The sequence below is a fragment of the Microtus ochrogaster genome, chromosome 24 (assembly GCF_000317375.1).
Source record: "Microtus ochrogaster isolate Prairie Vole_2 chromosome 24, MicOch1.0, whole genome shotgun sequence".
NCBI classification, from domain to species: Eukaryota; Metazoa; Chordata; class Mammalia; order Rodentia; family Cricetidae; genus Microtus; species Microtus ochrogaster.
The window spans coordinates 29,121,055-29,145,047 of record NC_022024.1 but is presented as its reverse complement, the minus strand read 5'-3'; the positions used below and the strand labels follow the sequence as shown (position 1 = coordinate 29,145,047).

At 44.3% G+C, this 23,993-nt stretch overlaps 1 protein-coding gene across 1 annotated transcript in view; it reads right to left on the bottom strand.

The window, feature by feature from the left end:
- Positions 1–23,993, bottom strand: part of Cfap54 (cilia and flagella associated protein 54) — a 252,210-nt gene that overhangs the window by 192,726 nt on the left and 35,491 nt on the right. The window contains exons 13-19 of the mRNA XM_005358276.3: positions 23,292–23,426; positions 22,180–22,330; positions 20,941–21,017; positions 13,753–13,881; positions 13,289–13,415; positions 10,826–10,906; positions 10,613–10,734 (exon numbers count right to left, since the gene is read on the bottom strand). Of these exons, the coding sequence (XP_005358333.2) occupies positions 10,613–10,734; positions 10,826–10,906; positions 13,289–13,415; positions 13,753–13,881; positions 20,941–21,017; positions 22,180–22,330; positions 23,292–23,426 (822 nt within the window). The remainder of the gene's footprint in view (positions 1–10,612; positions 10,735–10,825; positions 10,907–13,288; positions 13,416–13,752; positions 13,882–20,940; positions 21,018–22,179; positions 22,331–23,291; positions 23,427–23,993) is intronic.

Sequence of the window (23,993 nt, the reverse complement as noted above, 5' to 3'; positions counted from 1 at the left end):
CCGTTAGTAACGAATGCAGAAGAGAAGCTCCTACCACTAAGAAGACTAAACGTCTGTCTTCAGAATCCCAAGCACTCCCCTTCTGCTGCTAGATGTCCATGTCGTCTCTCCTACAGGAGACATACAGAGTTTGAAGTTTCCATTTGGAGACCTGGACTCCAAACTCGATAAAGAAAAGACTCACGGCGTTTGAGTGCGCCCCAAAGTGCTGCTCAAGGCGGAGTGCTCAAACTAGCACCGTGTATAAGTACAGATTATAAAACCAAGGCTCCCAGCAAAATTCTTCACAGACCTCAAAAGAACAGTACTCAACTTCATATGGAAAAGCAAAAAACCCGGGATAGCCAAAACAATCCTGTACAATAAAAGAACTTCTGGAGGCATCACAATCCCTGACTTCAAACTCTACTACAGAGCTGCAGTACAGAAAACAGCCTGGTATTGGCATAAAAACAGACAGGAGGAACAATGGAACTGAATCAAAGACCCGGATATTATTCCACATACCTTCGAAGACCTGATTTTTGACAAAGAAGCAAAAAATATCAAATGGAAAAAAGAAAGCATATTTAACATATGGTGCTGGCATAACTGAATATCAACAAGTAGAAGAATGAAAATAGACCCACATCTATCACCATGCACAAAACTCAAGTCCAAATGAATCAAAGACCTCAACATAAAGCCAGCCACACTGAACTGCATAGAAGAGAAAGTGGGAAGTACACGTGAACACATTGGTACAGGAGGCCACTTCCTAACCATAACCCCAGTAGCACAGACACCGAGGGAAACAATTAATAAATGGGACCTCCTGAAACTGAAAAAGCTTCTGTGAAGCAAAGGACACTGTCCACAACAAAATGACAGCCTACAGAATGGAAAAAGATCTTCACCAACCCCTCATCAGACAGAGGGCTGATCTCCAAATATACAAAGAACTCAAGAAACTGGTCATCGAAAGAAATAATCCAATTTAAAAAAAAAATGGAGTACAGACCTAAACAGAGAACTCTCAATAGAGGACTCTAAAATGGCTGAAAGACACTTAAGGAAATGTTCAACATCCTTAGTCATCAGAGAAATGCAAATCAAAACAACTCTGAGATTCCCTCTTACACCTGTAAGAATGGCCAAGATCAGAAACACTGATGACAACTTATGCTGGAGAGGTTGTAGGGAAAAGGGAACACTTCTGTATTGCTGGTGGGAGTGCAAGCTGGTACAACCCCTTTGGATGTCAGTGTGGCGATTTCTCAGAAAATTAGGAAACAACCTTCCCTAAGATCCAGCAATACCTCTTTTGGGTATATATTCAAAAGATGCTCAATCATGCCACAACGACACGTGGTCAACTATGTTAATAGTAGTATTGTTTGTCATAGCCAGAACCTGGAACAACCTAAATGCCCCTCGACCGAAGAACAGAAAAGGAAAATGTGGTACATTTACACAATGGAGTACTACACAGCAGAAAAAAATGACAGCTTGAATTTTGCAGGCAAATAGATGGAGATAGAAAACATCATTTTGAGTGAGGTAACCCAGAACCAGAAAGACAATTATCACATGTACTCACTCATAGGTGGTTTTTAGACATAAAGCAAAGAAAACCAGTCGACAAATCACAATCCCAGAGAACCTAGACAACACTGAGGACCCTAAGAGAGACATGCATAGATCTAATCTACATGGGAAGTAATCTCCTAAGTAAATTGGGAGCATGGGGACCTTGGGAGAGGATTGAAGGCGAGGGGAGAGGCAGGGAGAGGAGCAGAGAAAAATGTAGAGCTCAATAAAAAAAATCAATAAAATAAAAAAAGTAAAACCAGGTTCCAGACACGGCTTTCCCTAAAATAATAAAGATCGGCCTACATTAAAATAAAACTACCTTGTCGTTTTTATGCTGTGTTTGAGTGGCTGGCACCCAGATCTAAAATCACAGGCAGTAACTAAAACGGATCTGCAAATATGCATCATTTAAAATTCTACTTCTCTAAAGCTTGGGGAAGAGTTCTGCACTGAAGGTCACAAGTCTTAGCCATACACGAGGCCCACTTAGAAAGGCCTTTTTTTTTTTTCTCATCTCAGAACAGGGTATCCCAGGATGCCCCATCAATAATATAAAACAAAAATCCAGAAGTAGGGCTTGAATATATGTAACTTTAACAAAGGTTTCGAATGATTCTGAAGCGCAGCAAAAACTGCCAACCACTGCTTCCGGTAAGAAACCACACATCACAGATTCTCATCCTCCCACAGAAGTCAGGCCACGCCCTCTTGAACGCAGAGACTTGGTGAGGTGATGCGATCTGCTGCTCCTTCAGCATGTTCTGTCCAGAGCTGCAATATGCTTATTTTCTTACCCGGTACCAGATTCTTCAGCCCCCCTCCCCCCCAGGGCCGAGTTAGATTTTCTGGTGGGGAAACTCCGACAGACCCTCCATGAAGGCCTCCCAGAGCTGGAAAACGTCCCGTGTTCAGGGGTTCTTCCTCTCACGCTGAACCTGGCAGCTGTCTCTCCTAATGAGGCACCTCACGGTGGTCTGTTTTTTCCCCCCAGGGAAGACTCTCTTTCTCTCCCTGAAGACCCCTTCACGCTTCCTCCTCTAGGATGTCCTTAATGCTCTCCTGGCTGTCTCTAACCCCAAAGTCTGGTGAGAAGCCTGGATCACCTATTAAAGCACATTTGGGAAGGGTAATCTTACGTCCTCTCCTTTCCAAAACCAAACGGCCCACTGCATCGACCAACAGCCTGCTCTCTGTTATAACAAAGAGGTGCTCACTCTCTGGTCTCCTCAACTCCTTGTCTTGACTCTGAAAACAACCTCTAGCATCTATCTACTGAAGGGCAAGGAGCTTTTGTGAAGGTCATGGACATATCTTCTAGCTCCCCGTCTACTCTTGACTGTCTTGTGTTCCTCTCTGTTTAGACTAAACCTTTAGAACCATGCACTCCCATGCAATTACCCCTTCCCAGGATACATCACATCTTCTCTGCTGGCTCAAGCCCTGCTGGAGCATCACCTCCACTGACATCTCCATGGCAACCCCATGCTCCCAGGCATCCCTCCCCATGCATCTTCACTGACTTTACTTCAGTGGGTACTGGACCGTATGCGATCTGTGTGCCCAAATGTCCATGCCTTCTCATGAATGCCCTCATGTCAGGCATGGTGCCTTATTTATCTCTTCGGATTCAGTCACTGGGTTCTAAAGGAAAGCCAAACTGAACCGTGATGGTGGAGAAGTGTGTTTACTACGATGCATTTTAAACTACATGATAAAAAAAAAATGCTCGGACTGAGTCTTGACCAACTTTCAGAGGAGATCCCTGACTCAGATCCTGTGGCCCAATTTAAAATATGTGAGCAGAAATATCAAAGTTTGTACGAAAAAGTAGTGAAAGTCCAAAATAAAATCCCAGATTTGGGTCAAATAAAGTCCATGACAGAAATGAAGGCAGACCCTAATGCTTGTTAAAAATAAACTCCCAGCTCAGTCAGGCAAATCCTGTAGCTGCTAGTAACGTCCATGCACGAGAGTGTGTCTGGGGTGAGTTAAGACCTTCAAACACACGGAAGGAAGTATCTGATGGGGGATCCAGAAAGAAAAAAATCTCAAAAACAGCTGAAGTCAATTTTGAAAGGGTGTCAGTAAAGACCTGAGGGTTATCTACAGCGGTGCTTCCGGATGCTGAGGCCTTACAACTGCAGAATCTGGACAGCTCTTCCCAGTCTCAGCTCACACGCTTGCTTTCCCAGACATGTCAGATGACGAAAATAGCTAACGCCACATGCTCTCCTGACCGCCCTTGGGAAATGGAAGGGCTTCCCAATCTAAGGAAAAAGGTTAACTAGGACCCTCGAAGCAAAGGGGCTTCCGTGGCGGCACGCAAAGGAAGCAACCATGCTTTTCACGGTCACTTGTGCGTCTGTGGGCTGCATAAACTGAGGCCCTAAGTATTTCTGGATGAATGCAAATGTCTCTGCCTATAGTTCCATTAGAGAAAAAGGAGACCTGCCTCTCTTAGAAGTGTACCATGCTTATAAAGACAGGCTGACATTAAATACATCGGGCACGGGCCTGCTGCCCACAGGGCATCACGACACTAATGGAACGATGTAATGCCCTCCTGAGGGTGTGATTAAGATGTATGTAAACAGCCATCGCTACGCTGTGGGGACGAAGTGCCATGCTCACTACAGGAGACCTCCCTGAGGAACATTCCGCGTCCCAGCGTGATGGGGTACACCTCGGAAGGAGATGAGAGGTAGATTAAGTCACCTCCCAAGAACTGTAGCCAGGAATATTGCAGAGGATAAAAAACATGGCTTCAAAGATAATGCTAAGAACAGGCATGGAAAGAGATGTGTCATCTTGTGACGACTAATACAGCCAAGGCTCAGACAACAATTCTCATCCAATGCTACCGAGCGCTCAAAGTGTGGGTGGAGTAATAATGTAACAATTATAATAATAGTGACTACCTCTTACCGACTGTTCACTCTGTGCCAAAAGCTAAGAATTCTGCATGCACCATTTCGCCGAGTCTTCCTAAGAACCTCCCTTTAACAGACAAATATTTGACTGTTTTCTTTTGTTGTTTGTTTTTGTGTTTTGGAGACAGGGTCTCACTATGTAGTACTGTCTAGCCTGGAACTCTCAATGTAGACCACGCTGGCCTCAAACTCACAGAAATCCACCTGCCTCTGCCTCACAAGTGCTGGGATTAAAGGTGTGCATCACCACAATTAATAGATGAATATTTTAAGATTTAAGAGGATATCACTAATACAGCCAATCTCTGGGAGAACCAGAACTCTACCCAAACCCTATACTCCTAACACCATGCTATTGTATCGAAATGCAAAGATGAACGAAAAAAATTTAAAAAAAAAAAACCTTTGGAAGGTAACCAGGTAAATTCACTTCACTGTACCTATAGGACAGATGAAAAGAAAAACCTCTGCTATGTAACTATGCCCAAACCCATTGTCAGGGTTTGAAACCCAGGGTTCAAACCATGACCTCGTTGTTACATCTAGACAGTTTTGCACCACGAGGAAGGAGAGACACAGCACTTATGTGTTCCAAGGGTTCTAATATTCACCACATAAGCGGGTCACTGATCCATCAGGGCCACAGGACAGAGACTCGGGAGCCTTGTTTCTGCTGATATTCCTGAGCAGGGGCAGAAGTGAGTGGGGTTTATAAGCCAAAAAATCCAAGTTACAGTTACAATTTTCACCAATTTTCATCAGGATTCAGAGATTAGAACTTCCCTGAATGTTCCGTCATTGTCAATCAACACACAATGCAAGCCTTTTGGTTCAACCAATCGGATCTATTTGTTCCTTCCATCGTTAGGAATAGCCATGATGCTTCCAGAGAACTAAAGTTGCACAAAGACTATTTTTGTGGTTTAGGGAAGAAGTCGGTCAGCCATTGGAAAGTTCTCGCTCCCCCGGGGCTAGGGAACCTGAATCAAAATGGCCGTTCTTAGGCCAACGTGCATTTGCCTGCTCCCTTCACTCGTCAGAGGGGTCAGAATCAGAAAGACCTCTGCTCTTCCAAAAGGGAGACTTCGGTAGAGAACAGACATAAAGAGAGGGTCTCAGGAAAAAACGATCCATATTTCACTCAAGACAAACACATAGGATTGAATTGACTGAAATTCCATAAATAAGAAAAAGAAATAAACTCAATTACTGCTAGTTCAGTTCACAGGATAGAAACACAGACATAAATTCTGGAAATATTAAAGCCGGGACTTACAAGAACTTCCAGTGGCTCTGGTTTCCCTCATAGCTCTGCTTCCAAAACGGGACTACACAATTACATGCTGTATCAATAATAAAAATGACTCTGCTGAGCCACAATGCTCCCTTGCTTAGAGTTGGGGGACTAACACCAGGATTTGGCGCTGCTGGTTTTTATCTCAGCTGCAGACTTACTTCAGCTCCAGCAGACAGTATTAGGAGAAAAGCAGATGCAACAGTTGAGTTTCTTTGCAACAGAAGCTACAGAGAAAATGAAGTGGGGATCAGAGGGACAGAGGATCCCCAGAACAGGGTCACGGCCTTCTCATTAGCACACAGGAGTAGCAACAGAGGGTTATAAGCTCTGTTCCCGTGCAGAGGGCACAGAGAGACTCTGTTTCCAGCAAGGGACTGTTCCGGGGTGTGTACCCTGAAGTTGCAATCTTTTCATACTGCTACTGAGGTTTCAGCTTCCAAGGAGGGAGCAGTCAGTAGGCCCCTTCTGCATCTTTAGTACCCACGCTCTGACAGATTATAGCTAATGGGGAGGAAGTCATTCCTCCTCCGGTGATATTTGGAGAGGGAAATGCAGGAAGCAGCAACATAGAACACTGCCCCAACATCCCTTAGAAGCATCTCAGGCTCTCTGCTAAGATGCCGAAAGGTCATCTGTAGACTCCTCAGTGAACTAATGATCTAACATAAGCCACATGGTGGCTGCTCGGCTCAAAGGGAGAAAAGCATCCAGTAGAGGTGCTAGGTGCCATCCCTTACAATAAAGACATGGCCTCATGGGCAAAGCCAAAGCAGATTATCAGAGTCAAATAGTAAAGACAGGAGGATAAGATAAAGGCATTCTTCCACACAAGGAAAAAAGCCATCCATCCCATTTGGTTAGCTCGCATTATCAAAAGTCTGACCCTTGTCTGCGGCCACACATTGGCTCACTTTTAATCGGTTTGGGATCACAGACACTTGATACGATTATGCTTCCACAAGGGCAGAAAACTTTCGAAAAAACAAAACAGAGAATGAATAATTTAAGAGTTCCTAAGAGACCCAAGCTTTTCATGCCTTTTTATGACACCAGGTGACACATCAATTACTGATTTGGGGACAATTTTATTACAGGACCCTGATAATGTAAAACATTTTGTGATATTCTTCGGGAGAGAATGATTGCCAGGGGAAAGGAGTTTATTTGTCTTCTATAAGGAAAGAAAGTTTGACAATTATTTGAGTCATAACAGCGCTGTTTAGGAGAGTGCCCCAAGGAGCGATCATGACACCATAACACTTGGATGAAAACTGCCACTGAGGAGCAGAGGTGGCTACCGAAGATTCGGGACCTCAAGATAAATATTCAACATGCTCCTGGCTAGCACAATTCCTTATAAAGAATAGCGCCTCAAAGCACATCTCACGGGGCTTCTTAGGACATTATACTCATAATTTTTCTCGAGTTCCAACAGTCTTAGGAATTAAAAAGACCTGGAAAGTTAGACTCCCCTCCCCCACTCCCTTCCTCCCCTGCCTCGACGGAAGTAGAGCTATAACAAGGAAATGGTGTAGTATGGAAGCAGGAAGGAAGCATCCAAGGTCTCAATATATCACCAGGCTCCAAGGGCATGTGGGCTTAGTCCTGAGAGCAATACTGTTTAAAGAAATCACATTTTACTCTCCCTAGCGATGGGACTGGAATGTCCACATCCTCTAAGTCCACAGCCATGAGTTGTCTGCTGAGAAAACAGAACTGAACACAGGCGGATCCCAACACATGCAAATCTTCCCACAAGGCTCCTCGACCCCGCCGGTTCAGATCACCCGTGCTGACATCAACCCCCATCCCCCACTCAACTGCTGCCAACCCAAAAGCTCTTCCCTGACACTGCCAGGACGGACTCCCTACCCTGAACAATGATAGCACTGATCCATCCAAAGCCTCTTTGGATGTCCCTCTGCTTTCCATCCGTTCTCAAGCATCATCACCGTCTTTCCCCCAACCTCCCCCTGCCCCGCCACATCCAAGCCCTTCACGGGAGTGCCACGCGGGGCTACAAGCACTCAAGGACTTCTGGACTCTTGAGACGCTGCCCACATTGCTCTCTGCCTGGAGTGTTCTTTCTCCTCCAGGTATCCCTCATCTTTGGCTATTCAGTGTTCAACTCCAGTCTATGTCCACGTTTTTGAAAACTCTGCTTGCTAACCACAAACACATCCTTCTAGCTTTTCTCAGACTCTCCATTTCTCGTCTCTGATGGAATCTTATAGGGTGGTCCGGTTTTATTATTTTTCTATAACAATCAAGTCTCCACCTTGATGCCTTATTTCCTTCCCTAGTCAATCTGAACTTGGGTTTTTTTTTTTTCCGTACTGTAAATATTTAGTTCCTACCTCTAGTAACAAAGACTGAGAGCTGCGGGTTCAGAGAAGGACCTGACACGATCACTCTTCACTACGAGCTGTGTTAGGTGAGAGAGCCCGAGACCATGAGGGAAGTGAAAAGCCATGATCAGGCCCTGAGATAGGAAAGCCTTAAGAGGGGACAGTATGTCATACCAGAGTCCAACATGTTAGATCCCTAGAGGGTGAGAAGACCTTCCTTAAAGTACCTAGAGAGGAACACCATTACTTAAGACATCTTAAAGTGGAAGAGAAGGAAAAACAGCTGCTGGTCAGGCAATGATGGTGCATGCCTTTAATCCCAGCACTCAGGAGGTAGAGACAGGAGGATCTCTGTGAGTTCCTGGCCAGCCTGGTCTACAGAGAGAGTTCCAGGACAGCTAAGACTATGTAGAGAAATTCTGTGTCAAAAAAAAAAAAAAACACAAACAAAAAAGCTGTCATGTTCAACACAGTCAGGGGGGGCTAGAAGAAAAAGGGAAGCCTTCAGGAAAGTTCCCTGAGCAAAGGTGAGATGTGATTTCCATATACTTTTACACGCCAAGTTAAAACCCTAATCTGTGGGTTTTAACTTCCACAGCAAGTGCCTGCTGGCTTCAAGGAACCTGACCTGATTTCTAGGAAGTCCGAGGTCTAACATTCCCATTTTAAAAAATTAATAATCCCACACAAATCTTCATTATGACAAATACTCAGCTGTCACTGCGACAAAACACCGCACATCCGGATACATCAGACCACTCTAGGGGAGGAGCTTCTGAAAAGTCACAGTCTCCAACTGCAGGAAGAATTTCCGCCTTCCAGCCAGGCTTCTCCCTTGGACTCAGCTCCTGCTCTCATTCGCCCGTTCTCAGCTCCTTTCACCTTCCTTCTCATTCCAAATACCTGCTCCCGCTAGCAGAAATCCTTGCTTTCTGCTTTATGAAATTCTTGAGGCAAGCCAGCATCAACTTATCCTCCTGCCTCCACATCAACAAGCCTCTTACATGTGCATCTATCCGCTCTTCCTTCCTTTCTCCACCAAAGGATGAAAGGCCCGCCTGGTAGTCTGCTCCTGGTCCATGCCTTCTTCTCCTCCCCTCCTTCTCCTGGGGCAGTCTGTTCATGTTTCAGCCTCTCTTCTAGCTTCCGTTTCTCCTTCTTTGCATGCTCGCATACTACATATATGTGTTCTGTCTTCAACCTCTCCTAACTGACCCGGATTTGATCCGGCTTTTCTTTGTCTTGTTGGCCAAGTTACTTGTAGCATTGCTTTCTGTTTCATGTAATAGTCATGCAGTCAGTACTCTATTAGGATACGGAATGCCTCCCAAAGTCCCGTATGTTAAAGGTTTGATCAATAGCCCTTACTGGAAGGCAGTGAGACCTTTAACACTGGGACGCACTTTTAAAGGGGATATTAGGATTCCACCCCTGTCCTTCCTGGCCACCATGCGGTACATGGGTTCCCTGACAGCAAATGCTTCCTCCAGGCTCCACTGTATCACCACCACAGACCCATGAAATGGAATCCCCAGACTGTGAGCCAAATAAATGAAGATCCTTTTAGGATGTGTATCTCTACACATTTTCTCAAAGTGCTGAGACGCTAACAAACACAGATCATACTATCAAATTTTCATAGCTCATGCAAGGGGCAAAATGAAGATCTCCTAACATGCAGTATAGACCATCTTCAGAAAGTTCTATTAAAACCTATCACGAATCAGAGAAAAGACAAAAGAATTTCCAGCGTGAGACCACATTAAAGGTAGCAACAAGATCAGATCTGGGGTGGTTCGGAGGCAGAGGGCTCAGCATACATGGGGCCTGTGTTCCATCCCCAACATGACATTTCTTAAAAGACATCAAGAATATTGCTCTATATGTTAGCAACCTCTGTCTGGATGAAACTACCTCAGTCAATAGGCTGTATGCATTTTAATTCTGACACAAAGAATGCACTAGAAGGGCTAGTGCCCGCTCCAATTTTAATTTACCCTATTTTGACTCCTCCTCCTTTTAGTTGGCATCCCATGTCAGTTGTCTCTAGAAACAAAAACACTCATTTCCAAACAGTTCAGGACTCGAGATAGAGCTTAGTCCCCCTGATAGGCCACTCCATGTGAGGTGGTCTAAGAATCATAATCAGATGCCAAAGAACAAAATATTGTTTGCTTGCTTGTTTTTTTGTTTTGTTTTGTTTTGTTTTTGTTTGTTTGCTTGCTTGCTTTTCAAGACAGGGTTTCTCTGTAGCTTTGGAGCCTGTCCTGGAACTAGCTCTTGTAGACCAGGCTGGCCTTGAACTCACAGAGATCCTCCTGCCTCTGCCTCCCGAGTGCTGGGACTGAATATGTGCGACACCATCATCCGGCTCAAAGCAAGTTTTTGAAAGACACACAAATCACTCATTTTAACACAAGCTGGGTGCCAGGACTAGAAGAAGAAATGGAAAAATGAAATATTACCATCAACAAGTTCTGCAAAGTTGTACAGGCTGTGTTCTTCTCAAACAGTAAAAGGGCCTTCTGCATCAGGTAGCTGGCTTTGGAAAGCTTGTTCTTCTTGATTTTATTTATTACAGTTAACTCTGTAAAGGCAAACACAGTTACTAAAAGACCAAGATGAACGTTATCATTTAAACTTTTTGAGCTACAACTGGTACAACATGAACCGCCTACCTGAGAAACACTCGGAGTTTGTAGGTTCTTTTACTTTTTCCAAACCTTTGGGATTTGTGCTAACAGTTGGAATCTGTAAAACTGAAGAACACCTCCAATTATAAACCAAACAGGAAACCTTTTGTTTTCCATGCTGGGGAACAAACCCATGACCTTGGGCATGCCAGGTATGGGCTCTACCGCTACACTCTAAGTCCAGACCTTGGTTTAATTTTGGTTGAAACAGGATCCCTATTTGGCTCAGGCTGGTCCTGAACTTGCAGCCCAGGCAGGACTAGAAGTGATCGTTTGTTGCTTGCTCTCACTTCCCACACGTTAGAACTACAGGCTTGTGCTGCCATATCTGGCAAGTCGTAGTTTCAATGCCACCTCCTCTTTTCCATTTCCAGTGGTGTACTTCAGGACATAGAATTTTCACATTATAAAAATATTTAATTTTCTGTTTCATCTCAAGAAAAATCACCTTGTGGAACTCTTGTCTACTTTACCTTGTTCTTACATAAAATGCCAAACTGTCCCTGGTCCTTTCTAGAAAACGTGTGTCACCATAGTCCCTGGAAAATACAAGGTTCCGGGGACAGTGAAAGCCTAGCAATTTTCACCTAAAACACAAAGGACTGTGGGTATACATACTGTGCACCATTGGGATTGACTGTCACTGTGGTACAATACAGATGAGAGATGAGAGAAACATGGACGGAGCTGTGCTGGCTGGGGACAAGGAAGGGAGATGACTTTTAGGTCTGGTCCACAAAACAGTCCTGACACTATTTTGGTTCTGCCCTGCAAGGTATGCAGAGTGTGGAGGTCTGAGTGAGAATGACCCTCATCGACTCATAGATTTGAAGATGTGGTACCTAGCTGATGGAACCTTTTAGGAAGAATTAGTAGGTGTGCCCTTGTAGGAGGAATTGTGTCACTGGGGGTGACTTTGAGGTTTCAAAATACCATGCCAGACCCAGTCACTCCCTTTCTTTGCCTCTACCTTATAGATCCAGATCCAGCCCTCAGTCACTGCGCCAATGTTATGCCTGCTGTCTGACACCGAGTCCCCTGTCACGATGGTCATGGACTCACCCTCTAAACTGTGAGGAAGCCCCTGAACAGATGCTTCTTTTATGCTTCCTTGGCCATAGTGTCTCTTCGCAGCAACAGAACAGTGACTAAGCCATAGGGTATCCTGAAGATCCCTGACAGCACACCCCTTCCACTGAATTTTATTATTTGTGCTAATGAGTGCTAACTGATAGTGACTGGTGAAAAGATAGAACCAGATACCACTGAAGGATAAGATTTATGAGAAGCTCTCAGTGCAGATACAGATGGGTCATATCTAAAGCTGTGGTCATTAGTGGGCAGCCACCGTGACGCTCTTGGGTAAGATAGGCACAAACAGCACTTCCGGAGCATGAGTCTGGCGGTAGCATACTTGAGTGAAGAGAGGCAGAGGGATGAAATAATAGCACAGGCTAGGGTGGAAGATCAATAAAGAACAGCAGAAGAGCCAAGGAGACTCAGGGATACGGCATGAAACCTTAACTAACTCCGCAAAAATCGAGCTCAGGCCTCCCATCAATATCTGTGTGTGGTCCCTCATGGAAACTCATTTGGCCTTCAAAGACCTAATGAACAACAGTTGGAGAGTAAACCATTAAATAGTAACCCCGAGAACAAACAAAGCCCCATTCTTCCATGAAGGACGATATAGGAGATAATGAGTATTCTTGAAGGAAACCAGACACAATCATTCTATTGAGCTTTAAATTGCATTTCGGAACCACATATTTTCAGTTTCAAATACTGTTTATGGCTAATTATCCTTAGGAAGCTGGTTTATGTAACAGAAATGCTCTATCGGGTTTTCAGTTTACTTCTGAGCAGAGACTTTTCATTATTATCTGTTCCTCTCTACATCTAAAGGGTCACATAGAAAACCATTATGAAAACCATTTAAACGTTTAAAATAAAATATAAAAGGATGAAAACATAAAAAGGCAGAAACAAAGGATCTTGGTAGGTACTAAATAAATGCTTGCTCCATTGAATTAACAAAACAACAACTTACTATAAGCAAGCAAATATAATCATATTTTCTTAGAAATTTTTTTTTTGGTTTTTTCAAGACAGGGTTTCTCTGTGGTTTTGGAGCCTGTCCTGGAACTAGCTCTTGTAGACCAGGCTGGTCTCGAACTCACAAAGATCCGCCTGCCTCTGCCTCCAGAGTGCTGGGATTAAAGGCGTGCGCCACCACCGCCCGGCTTTCTTACAAATTTACTGGCCTGCTATGCAAAGTGTAAACTGATAAACCAAAGTATTTATTGATATTACTCCAAGGAAACAAATGTAAAATAATAAAACTTATTTGGAAAAGTGGGCAACAAATACACAACCACAAGAATGAGTCGGTTCTCCCTTTGAATTGCACTTCAAATGTATTCTATATGGTTACTTCTGGGTCGCTACCTTGCAGTTGGTCAAGAAGTACAATGGCTACACGGTGCTGAGCATGAATTAACTCAAGATGCAAATCCATGATGAAGCTATTCGCGGAGATCGGCTTGTAAGTCACCCCGTCTATGTCATGAGAGTCCTTCAGTCCAGGAGAGTAGAAGACAAAAAGGAAAATGGTTATCAAAACAGCCTAAAAGAATAGCTATGCCTTGTTATCTTTCAAGTTCTGTCTTAGTCATAGCCATTTAATTCTGCTCACTTCTAGCCCTGAGCAGCTGGCTCATGTGAAAACACGTGTTCTCTTAGCATGTCTGCTTCACTAACAAACTCAAAGACACCATCCCTCCTTGAATTCTTCTGGGAAGAGCTATATCTGGCCTATGAGAGGAAACCACACTTTACGTATCTCCTTGAAAAGCCGGCTCTTTTCCTGCTTAAGGGGAACATTGACCTGATGTGAGACTGTCCGCTCTTACCTTGACATAGCAATGGTCGAGTACTGATGACCCATCCGACAAAGTCGATAGCATGCAATTCCAGTTCATCGCAGCGATCGCTTTATCAAGGAGCTCATATGCATAAAACAGCTGTTCCACAGGAGCTCGCTAGGATAATTTTACAAAAATTACGAAAAGCAAAAGCTGAAACTCTTTAACAATCACTCAAAATCAAACAGCAGAAACTTTGCCCAACATCGGCCACGCTCTGTCTCTGACTAAATATGTTTAGCGTCAACTAAATACTGAGTACTGTCATTGAAGACAAAAATAATACATTGAACCATTTTCCAAAAACAAACTTTCATGAGCACACATGTGAGTTCTAGGCATTGTCTTCGCAATTCTAGTCATACCAAACACACGTGTAAATGTTAAACTTGAAATCCACATAGTTTTAGCTAGTCTTTCACACACTTGATTTGAAAGCGTCCTACTTTTAAAAAAAAAAAAAAAAGTTCTCAGACCCTCAGAACTGGAGATGTAGACTTTGCGCTCATAGAAAACAACACAGAACAATTTCAAAGTCTACACATCTTTTTAGCATCATTGTGCTCACAGGCAGCCTAGTAGAGAACAGAGAACAATCAGCCATGTCCAAACGCCCTTCTCTGAATCTTTCACACATACAGGTAAAACCAAGGCCCCCTGGACTGCCAACCACAGAGTCACTCTGCCTCGCTGCCCCAACAGGAGCCACTGAGTCTTTTTTGTTAATCATTCATTTGTGATTCTGATTTTTTTAAATATTTATTTATTATGTATACAGTTAGCCAGAAGAGGGCACCAGACCTCATTACAGATGGTTGTAGGCCACCATGTGGTTGCTGGGAATTGAACTCAAGACCTTTGGAAGAGCAGGCAATGCTCTTAACCGTTGAACCATCTCTCCAGCCCTATCTGATTTTTTTTTTTTTTTACCTCTCTCACCATGCCTTGACCAATATTTAACTCCACTTTTTTAATTTTTCATATGCATTTTGATTTCCCCATCATGAATTCTTCTGGATGCTTCCTTCACTCGACCACAGGCTCAGGATGGTGTTGGTACCTTTGTGGCTCAGGCAGAGTGTAGTTATGCCCCATGAGCTCTCTAAGTACCTTCAGCAGAAAAGAGCTCAAAGCACAGAATCGCAGGTTCCCCATGGTTTTCAACTGTTGGTGAAAACTTTTTTTTTTAATGCCCTAGCAATGCTGCAGCATGCATGGACAGCCCGTATATGGCAGTTGTGTTGAACTTGTCCACATTGGGTTTCATGGTCTAAGTGGATGAGGACTACTGATCCGGTCTCTTCCTCTAGAGGGTGCCAGACCTCATTACAGATGGTTGTGAACCACCACGTGGTTGCTGGGAATTGAACTCAGGACCTTTGGAAGAGCAGGCAGTGCTCTTAACCGAGTCATCTCTGTCGACCTCCTGCCATTCTCAAGAGCTTCCTTAGAGTGTCTCAGGAAACCTGAGAGACAGCCAACAATAACCTCAAACATCCACCACAGTGGTCTGAGTGGCAAGAGCATGTTATGGCTAGTAAAACCCCATCTTCCTTCTGCTACTGCAGAATAAGAACCTCTCATTACAAAATCAATCAAATGTTCCTCATTAGCAGAACAGCCTCCTAGCACTGTACAGAAGTGACAGGCTGCAGGTACGGTTCCAGGAGTTCCCTGTCATCCCAAGGTGACTATCCTGCAGACAGGAAGCAAGGATGCCCAGCTGACTCATGTTTGTGTAGGATGAAAGGAGCCGTTCTGAAGACCATGTCGTCAGTATTCATGAAACGTGCTGATGGACTTGTGGGCTGTTAGAACTAATGCCCTGCAATGAGTTGTGTCTGTGCTTGAAACCAAGTTATCACTTCCTGTACGGTCTCTACTGCTTTTTTTTTTCCGGTTCACAGTCTTCATCTGCCTAAGACTTCTAAAACATGTTTAATAGAAAAATGGTGGCTACCTGTATGTGGTTATATCAGAATGAAGGGACAGTTTTTAATCTTGTACCATAGCTGTGACACTAATTGACAGTCTTTGGATAATGTGCCTTATTGGGTAAGAGACCTCTATTTCCAGCTGTTAAGAGTTTTGGTTTGAAAGGCTGGCAGCTGGTTTTGTCAAATGCCTCATTTGCATCTCATTGTGGACTGATACAGCCATGTTTTCCTTTGCTCTTGAATATGGGATGTGCTATACTGCATCATAGGGTGCTAACACTGAATCGGCCTCACTTCCCTGGATATGCATGGTTTGATCGTTCAGCAAACCCATCCCCACCAAAAGTCACAGGCTCAGGGAGGTTTCCAACGACTCAAGTTACACGTTCAAATAACAAAGCAACTTGAGGACAGCGCCGAGGCTGCGAATCAGTGGGGTGAGAGCCTTCCTCCCATTCTCTCCTCCTCTCAGGACGAAATCTGAGATATCTCCCTATAAAACCAATGTCTTCTTCTGATATACTTTTACAGTATATTTTTCTAGGATGGAGTCTGTAGGTTCTAACTTTCTGGAGAGGCTCAATGACAACTCCATCTTTTCTGAGTTGAAGCTTTATCTCCTTCTTCTAGATAGTTGTTCTTAAAAAAATCTATGCTTGTTTGTAACTATGCCCAGAAATCCACCACAGCACCCACCTGCACGCTCAAGCAATCTGATGCAGTATCTACATGCTTGCCCAGCAACCTGCTGCAACACCCACCTGCATGCTCAAGCAATACACTGCAGCATCCACCTGCATGCCCAGCAACCTATTGCAGCACCCACATGCATGCTCAAGCAATCTGCTGCAGTATCTACATGCTTGCCCAGCAACCTGCTGCAGCACCCACCTGCATGCCCAGCAACCCACTACAGCACCCACATTCATGCTCAAGAAATCTGTTGCAGCACACACCTGCATGCCCAGCAACCCACTGCAGCACCCACCTGCATGCCCGGCAACCTGCTGCAGCATCCACCTGCATGCCCAGCAATCTGCTGTAGCTCTCACCTGCATGCTCAGCAGGCTGGTTTTCACTTCCTGTTTGTTTGGCCTCTAGAATTTTCCTTGCTTTCTTATGAATTATGCAATGTATTTGAAGTTCTGTTCAGCTTTGCCCAAAATGTGGAAGGCATCTTCCAGAAGGGAGATGTTTTAGTCATCTAGGTTATTGTTCAGCCAAAAGCAGAAGTCACTAAGAGTGTGTGTGTGTGTGTGTGTGTGTGTGTGTGTGTGTGTGTGTGTGCGCACGCGCACGCAGGTGCACACATACACTCAGGAGTGATGTGGGATATCCTTTGTTGCGAGAAAAAAACCGGCACCTAAGAAATCCATTTATTTAGAGGCTTTGCTTGGTACAAAAGTTCAAGCCAAAAAGCCAAGCCCTTTATAATTTCCCCGTGGGTTCCTGTGCCCTCCCCATAACAGCATGGAGAACAAGAGCTGGCCCGCTACGCCTGTCACTCTCAAACTCAAGTGTCCTTAAGAACCTTCCTGAGTTGAAGTTATGACTGATTGTGTCTGAAGTGAGAAGCGAGAAGCCGCATATTGTGTAAGCGCTGCAAGGGAGCCCTGGGCAGACCACTGTTGGACAATTATGCCTCCTCTGCCCCTCACGCAGGCCAGTTTCTGTTCCCAACGTGAGATCACTTAAATCTAGCTCTCCCCATAAGGTGCAATTAAAACCAAAGAATTCAAATGTGTACCCCTGGGACCTCGTAATTAGAAAATGAACGTTCATTTGAGAAGGTCAATTCACAACAGCTCCTTTTATGAGAGTTGCTTGGCACTAAATTTCCTAGGATTTACCGGGTATGGCGGAAAGATGAACTGTCCCTTTGAAGCCAAGCGCTTGCAGGGCTGGTGAGAAGGCTCAGTGAGTAATGACACTTGCAGTCATGCTGGCGACCTGAGCTCAGTTCCCAGGGCCCACACTGTGGAAGGAGAGAACCAGCTCCCACAAAATGTCCTTCTGACCTCCACACATGCTCCGTGATGCATGCGCGCGCGTACACACACTAAACATTTTTAAGTGGGTTTCACCTGTGGAGCCACGTTTAGGGCTAATCTCTGGGCTCAACTGCTAGGTTTCTGCTGATGTAACAGGCCAGATCAGACCAGATTAAAGGCAGACTGTTCTATGTCACAAAGAATGGGGCCAGGGAAGTGGCACACCCAGGCTAAGGGAGGGAGATTTTAGAGATCTTAGGGAGCCGTGACAACATGTCAGCCAGGAACTGAGACTATGCCCATGTATGGTCAAAAGCTAAACTCCTGGATGGGCACTGGAGTGGGCCGGCCACATCAGAAAGGTGGGTCCTATCGGCTGCCCGAAATGCAGAACTGGGCTATTGGCACCATCCCTTTGTTCAGAGTTTCCTCGGTGCAGACAGAGTTGGGGGAAGTTTCTCTTGCTTGTGCAGGGACAAGCAGGGGTTCCAACCAAACATTCCGGCCTGTTTGTGTATATGGGCACTTGTTCCAATTTGGCTACTTCCTGTTGGCATGGGATTACTTGGGGAGGGGGAGTTGGGAGTTGGTGGGCCGTTGTTCAAAGGAGGAAGGAATGTAGGAGTATTTGGTTAACTGCCACCCCGGAGACCTCACGAATCCATTCCTGGAGGAAGCAGAGAAGGCAAGGGGCTAGAAGAAAACACAAACAAATGAGAAAGGCTGGTCCCATAATAGTGACCAGCCAGGCATAACGGGGAAGCTGGCCCCCAGAGGAAGGGAGAGGAAGTGGGTTGGTGACTATGAGGTGAATCAGAATGATGAGGCAGAGGTTCTGAACTAAGAGGTGGGCGCTGGAGGGCACGCACCAGGGGAATGGGGGTGTTGCAAGGCAAGTCACTAGGGATTAGGAGTCACCGAGATAGGAGGGGGGTAATAATGACTTGAGGCCGAGGTGATGGGTTTCAGAAATGGAAAGCTGGGGTCTGGAGGAGAAGGAAAAGGGGTCCTGAAGGTGAACTAAGATCAAGTGGTGGCGGGTAGTGATCACTGGGGTGGAGATATCCCATATTTGGGGGTCAACTAGATCTGGGAGGGCAGGAACAGGGCAGTCTGGGATATGGACCTGTGAGGCAACCAGAGGAAGAAGAAGGTGGGAGTCAGGTCAAACTTTGTTTGAGACCTCCATGCCGTGAAGGAAGCAGAGGACCATCAACACACACACTCATACAGACACACACACACACAATCAGGAAAACACTGAACCTTCTGGGCATATACAGACATTTTCTTGCCATTGATTTTTAAACAATTCAGAATACTAGTTACATAATTCACTGTGTTCAGTATTAAAAGTAACCTAGAGACTGTAAAGCATGCATGAGGGCATGCCCAGGTTATATATAAACATGGTATCACCTCACACAAGAGACCACATACCCACTGACGTTAGCACCTGTGAGGGTCCCAGAACCAATCCATCAGGGGTCCCAAGGGAAGCTATCCAGAAATACTCAGTTTCTAAGCTTCATTATGATCTTCAGAGGTTTCCAGAAGGTTAGCAGTAAGGAGGGCTAATAGCAACCAACAGGGCAAGTGCTGCCAGAATGGTATTACAAAGCAACAGAATGCTGCATGTTATAAATATGAGCTGGGCGGTGGTGGCGCATGCCTTTAATCCCAGCACACGGGAGACAGAGGCAGGCGGATCTCTGTGAGTTCGAGGCCAGCCTGGTCTACAAGAGCTTGTTCCATGACAGGCTCAAAAAGCCACAGAGAAACCCTGTCTCAAAAGTCATATATACATATATGATATACATATATGAGGTAGATTGAAAGAGGGCATGAGGGCATAGGAAAACAGCACAGGATATCAAGACAGTAAGGCTGCATATTTTTGTTTTGTATATTGTTAAACTCTCCCCAATGTCAATGCAATTTTCATAACTTAGTGTACAGTTTATCAGACAAGTCAAAATATTCAGTGGCTTCCTCTCTAGGGAAACATTTTAAAAGACATCCATAAAACACGGGGCCCTGAGTAAATGCTCCACAGTGAATAAGAGGTGTTTTGTTCTCAAATAATAAAACACATGGTACTCTACATCTCCTTAGAAAATCACACAGCTGATAGGCAAAGTGACCCCTGGGAAATTCCACAGCACAGGAACCTATTGTGTTTAATTAAAATCATCATGGCTGTTCGCCATGACTTCTGTTCGTGAAGCACAGAACCAGAATCACAGAGGGAAGGCCCCATGCATTGCTCTGGGCGCTGCCTCTAAACAGATGCATGTTGGCTGTGTACGTGAGGCACCTCCATTCAGATCTAGACAGCCATGGTCACGTACAGGAGTAATTCAAACCTTGTAAGTAAAGCAAACAATGAGAAACATCCGTGTAGCTCCGCACCCTTCCGCCTTCCACATAAAGCTGACTAAGCACTCCTGAGTGCCATCAGCATCCTTGGTGCAAGTCAATCAGGTAAGAACTCCTTCAGCCTTCCGGAGGCACAAGCTGAGTGGAGCATCCCGCTCTTTACATCTGTGACTCAGGATGTCTGCAAACAAGCAGTGGTGTAACAGCAAGACGTCCCAAGAGGTTGGAGAGGTGACCAACACCTCCTTTCCCCACCCCCGGCAATTCACAACTGTGTAACTCTAGCTCTGGGTGATCTCACCCCCTCTTGTGGCTTCTGCAGGCACTGTCTTCATGCATGCAAACCCACACAGAGACTCACACATGAAGACTGCCTAGGTTCTTGTCTTAAACTTTTGTGTAGAACGGGTAGTACCTGTTCTAGAGGAAAGGCCCAGTGGGAGAGTGTCTCTGTAGTGACCAGTACACAGCAACAGAAATTCTTAAAGCCTCAACACTTGGAGACATTTCTACAATGAACCACTATACATTTATAAATTCTATATTGAAAATAAAAACTCACATTTTTAACAATGCTTTCCATAACATAAAAATATAATACTAGCCGGGCGGTGGTGGCGCACACCTTTAATCCCAGCACTCGGGAGGCAGAGGCAGGTGGATCTCTGTGAGTTCGAGGCCAGCCTGGTCTACAAGAGCTAGTTCCAGGACAGGCTCCAAAGCCACAGAGAAACCCTGTCTCGAAAAACCAAAAAAAAAAAATACTATGTTTTATATATTATATATTATAATTCCCATAATAATGTAATAGCATGTTTTACACATTATATATTATAATTTCCATAATATAACAATACTGCAATCAGTACCTTTAATATTGGAAGGACTTCCGGGATCCCTTTTGGAGTCCCAGGGAATTCCTCAGGCCCTTTTTTTGCAGATGAATCTGAAAGAGAAAGGATGTGAGAAAAAAAAGAGAAAGATGAGGAAAAGAGAGAGCAAGACAGAGCAAATACCAAAGGGAAATACAAAAGGATGGGGGAAGACAAAATAGAAATACAGGGGTGATTCTGGGTTATTAAACTAGTCTACTAAATCAGTTATCTTTTTAAATTAATAATATTTAGAAATTACTCATCATAATTTGACAAGATATCAAAATGTTTCTTTTGTGTACTTAAAGTTGTACTTATATAAAATAATCTTTAAAAAAACTCAAGAATTGTGTTTCTCAACAAGACAGTGGCATGACTGTGGTCACTGCTCTTCCCTCTGTTCCTATAAAGTCCTTTAAAAGAGGGCACGGCCTTATGGACTTGGACAAGTACCAGAGACGTCTAGTCCAAACTAAAGGAATAAAAATTGTTAAGTACTTTAAGGCAACACTACATTTCCTATTTTAAAAATACATTTAATGATTCCAACTAAACAACATATTAATTCACAAATAGGCCATATTCCAATATTGATGGAAATATCTTAACAAAGAATAAACACCTCAGGCTGTATTTAGCCTGGTTATGAACAGTGTAAAACAATTATCTTCCAAAAGTAACTCATGCATGAAACAACGCAATTGAATGAGAAACAGACTTTTGAAGATAGTCCCATTTTGGTTTTTTTGCTTTCAGTAACGGATAATCTAGAAAACATCTCTTGACTGCAGAAAAAACAAAAACTATTTTTTTAGACTTGTAAACTAAGAAGATAATAAAATCGTGAATATAAGGCAAGGAGCTTGGAAAAGGAAATCACGGACTGTAGAAAGGCAGGAAAATAGCCAGGAATGGTCACACAGGTCTGCAAGCCCAACACCTGGGGTAGAGGGGAAAGGATCCGAAGCTCAAGTGCAGCCTTTGCTACAATGAGTTCAAGGCCAGCCTGGGCTAACTGAGACCTCATCTCATTGAAAACAAAAACAACCCCTACTTATCCTGTTGGATACGATGAAAATTCTGAAGAGGAAGACCGGCCGCCATGCCACAGCCCTGAAGGGCAGCAGTGGTAACTGCTCCTGGCAGCTACCTGAATTCCAATGCATGTCCACATCATTACTTTGTCTATGCACATGCTAACAATCTCACCGTGCATTTCACCCCATTGCTTACCTGCAGACTTTCTGAACTTTCTTTTCGAGCTTCCCAAAGACTCTAATATTTCACTTAATCGTAAGGTGATCTCTGCCACCATCACGATGTCCAAATCTTCCAGCTGGTAGCAGTGAATCACTTCGCTTATCTGCCACAGGAGATACACCCACTGCAGAAGGAAAATGCCAATCAAAATTAATTAGAAGGATACTGTATGAAGAGGCAAAGTTTTCAGTTTTAGTTCTCCTTTGATCCTGCCCTGACCACAGCCAAGTAGTACCTAGGCCTCCTTATTAATGTATCTCAATCATCAACAACATAAAGTGACTTTAATAAAATATTTAACAATGGATGCATTTACAAACATGCATAAATGTCCACCTGCTTATAATGTGCATGCCTGTAGCTATGGAAACTTTATGAGGTTACTTTTCCTTATAGTCAATATTCGCTATATTCTCAAAATACAAAGTCAGCCAAGTGGGCAGGTGCTGGCCCTACTCTAGGTGCTCAGAAATTGACTTTTGGGACTGTATCCCCAAAGCATAACCCATCAGGATTCTCTCAGAGCTACGATGGACCAGTATTTATCTACCCAAATCATCACTTAATAGAGAACATGACCAAAATGTTGGATCAGTACAATAGTTTGTAGGAAGTTCAGGCACACTAGAAATTAAACATTTATTACTAAATATTTTATCTAAGTTCCCAGTTTTATGATGTTTGAATCCCCCGCTTTCTCTTTCCAATGGGGAAAACAGCTCTGCTAAGCAATAAATATTACCAAGGAGCACACTAATATATATTATCAGGGGAAGGAAAGCACCCTGGTGCTTCCGTCTTATTGGTGCTCATACTATCACTCTTGTTGATGAATGCCACCCAAGCTCACGCGGCCTAGACTTGTATGTGTTCCTTTAAAAATGAAACCGTTTTCCACTTTTTGAAACCAAACTGGGCCAGGACGTGGCAGCACATGTCCCAGGAAGGTCTCAGTAAGTACACAAAGAACAGCTTCCCACCTCACACATCTGGAAAGGATGGGACTTAGGGGGTAGATCAGGGGGGAGGTCTGGACTGGAAATGTGGACTCAACTTGAGTTTAAAAAATTAAGAAAAGGGAGTACTTTGCTAGTGCTGATCTTGTGGGAATATTTTGCAAAGTCGCTTTTGGACACGCTGATCCTCTGGATTCCCAGCTTGCATTTCTGCCATAAGAAGGTTATTATGTCCACAATGATATCCCTGTCAGGCTGCACACCCTAAAAACGAAGATGATGAGTTCGTCAGTAAGAAGAGGAAGATGGATGCCCTGTGTGTCAGGCACACACACTCCTGTAAGCTTCATGTGTCCCAGATCGTCCACCCCTCATCAATCAGTGCGCTAAGGCCAGTGCCTTCATGTCACCACCATTAACAGACAGAGAGAACCCACCGGGTTTCCCCTACAGATAAGTGACCAGGGAGTCACAGGTGAGAAGGAGTCATGCCTAAGCAGACAGGCTCCCTGAGTTTCACCTAGCTAGCACTCTGTGAAGTGGTTTGACTCAAAAAAAAAAAAAAAAAAAATTCCAAAACATTTTCATCCAAGTCTGCAAACCAGAGTTCTCTCCAATCTGGCAAAGGATACTTTTCTCTTTCTAAACTTCTTCTATCAAAGTAATAAAGAGCTGGAGGAATGAAGGGTAAAGTGGTACCAGAAGCAGGAAGAGCACGCAGTGGGAATGAGGAGAGAATGCAGAGGAGGGTGGAGAGGGGATGGGGAGGATGGGGGCAGGAGGGCAGGCAGAGGAGGGTGGGGAGAGGGGATGGGGAGGATGGGGGCAGGA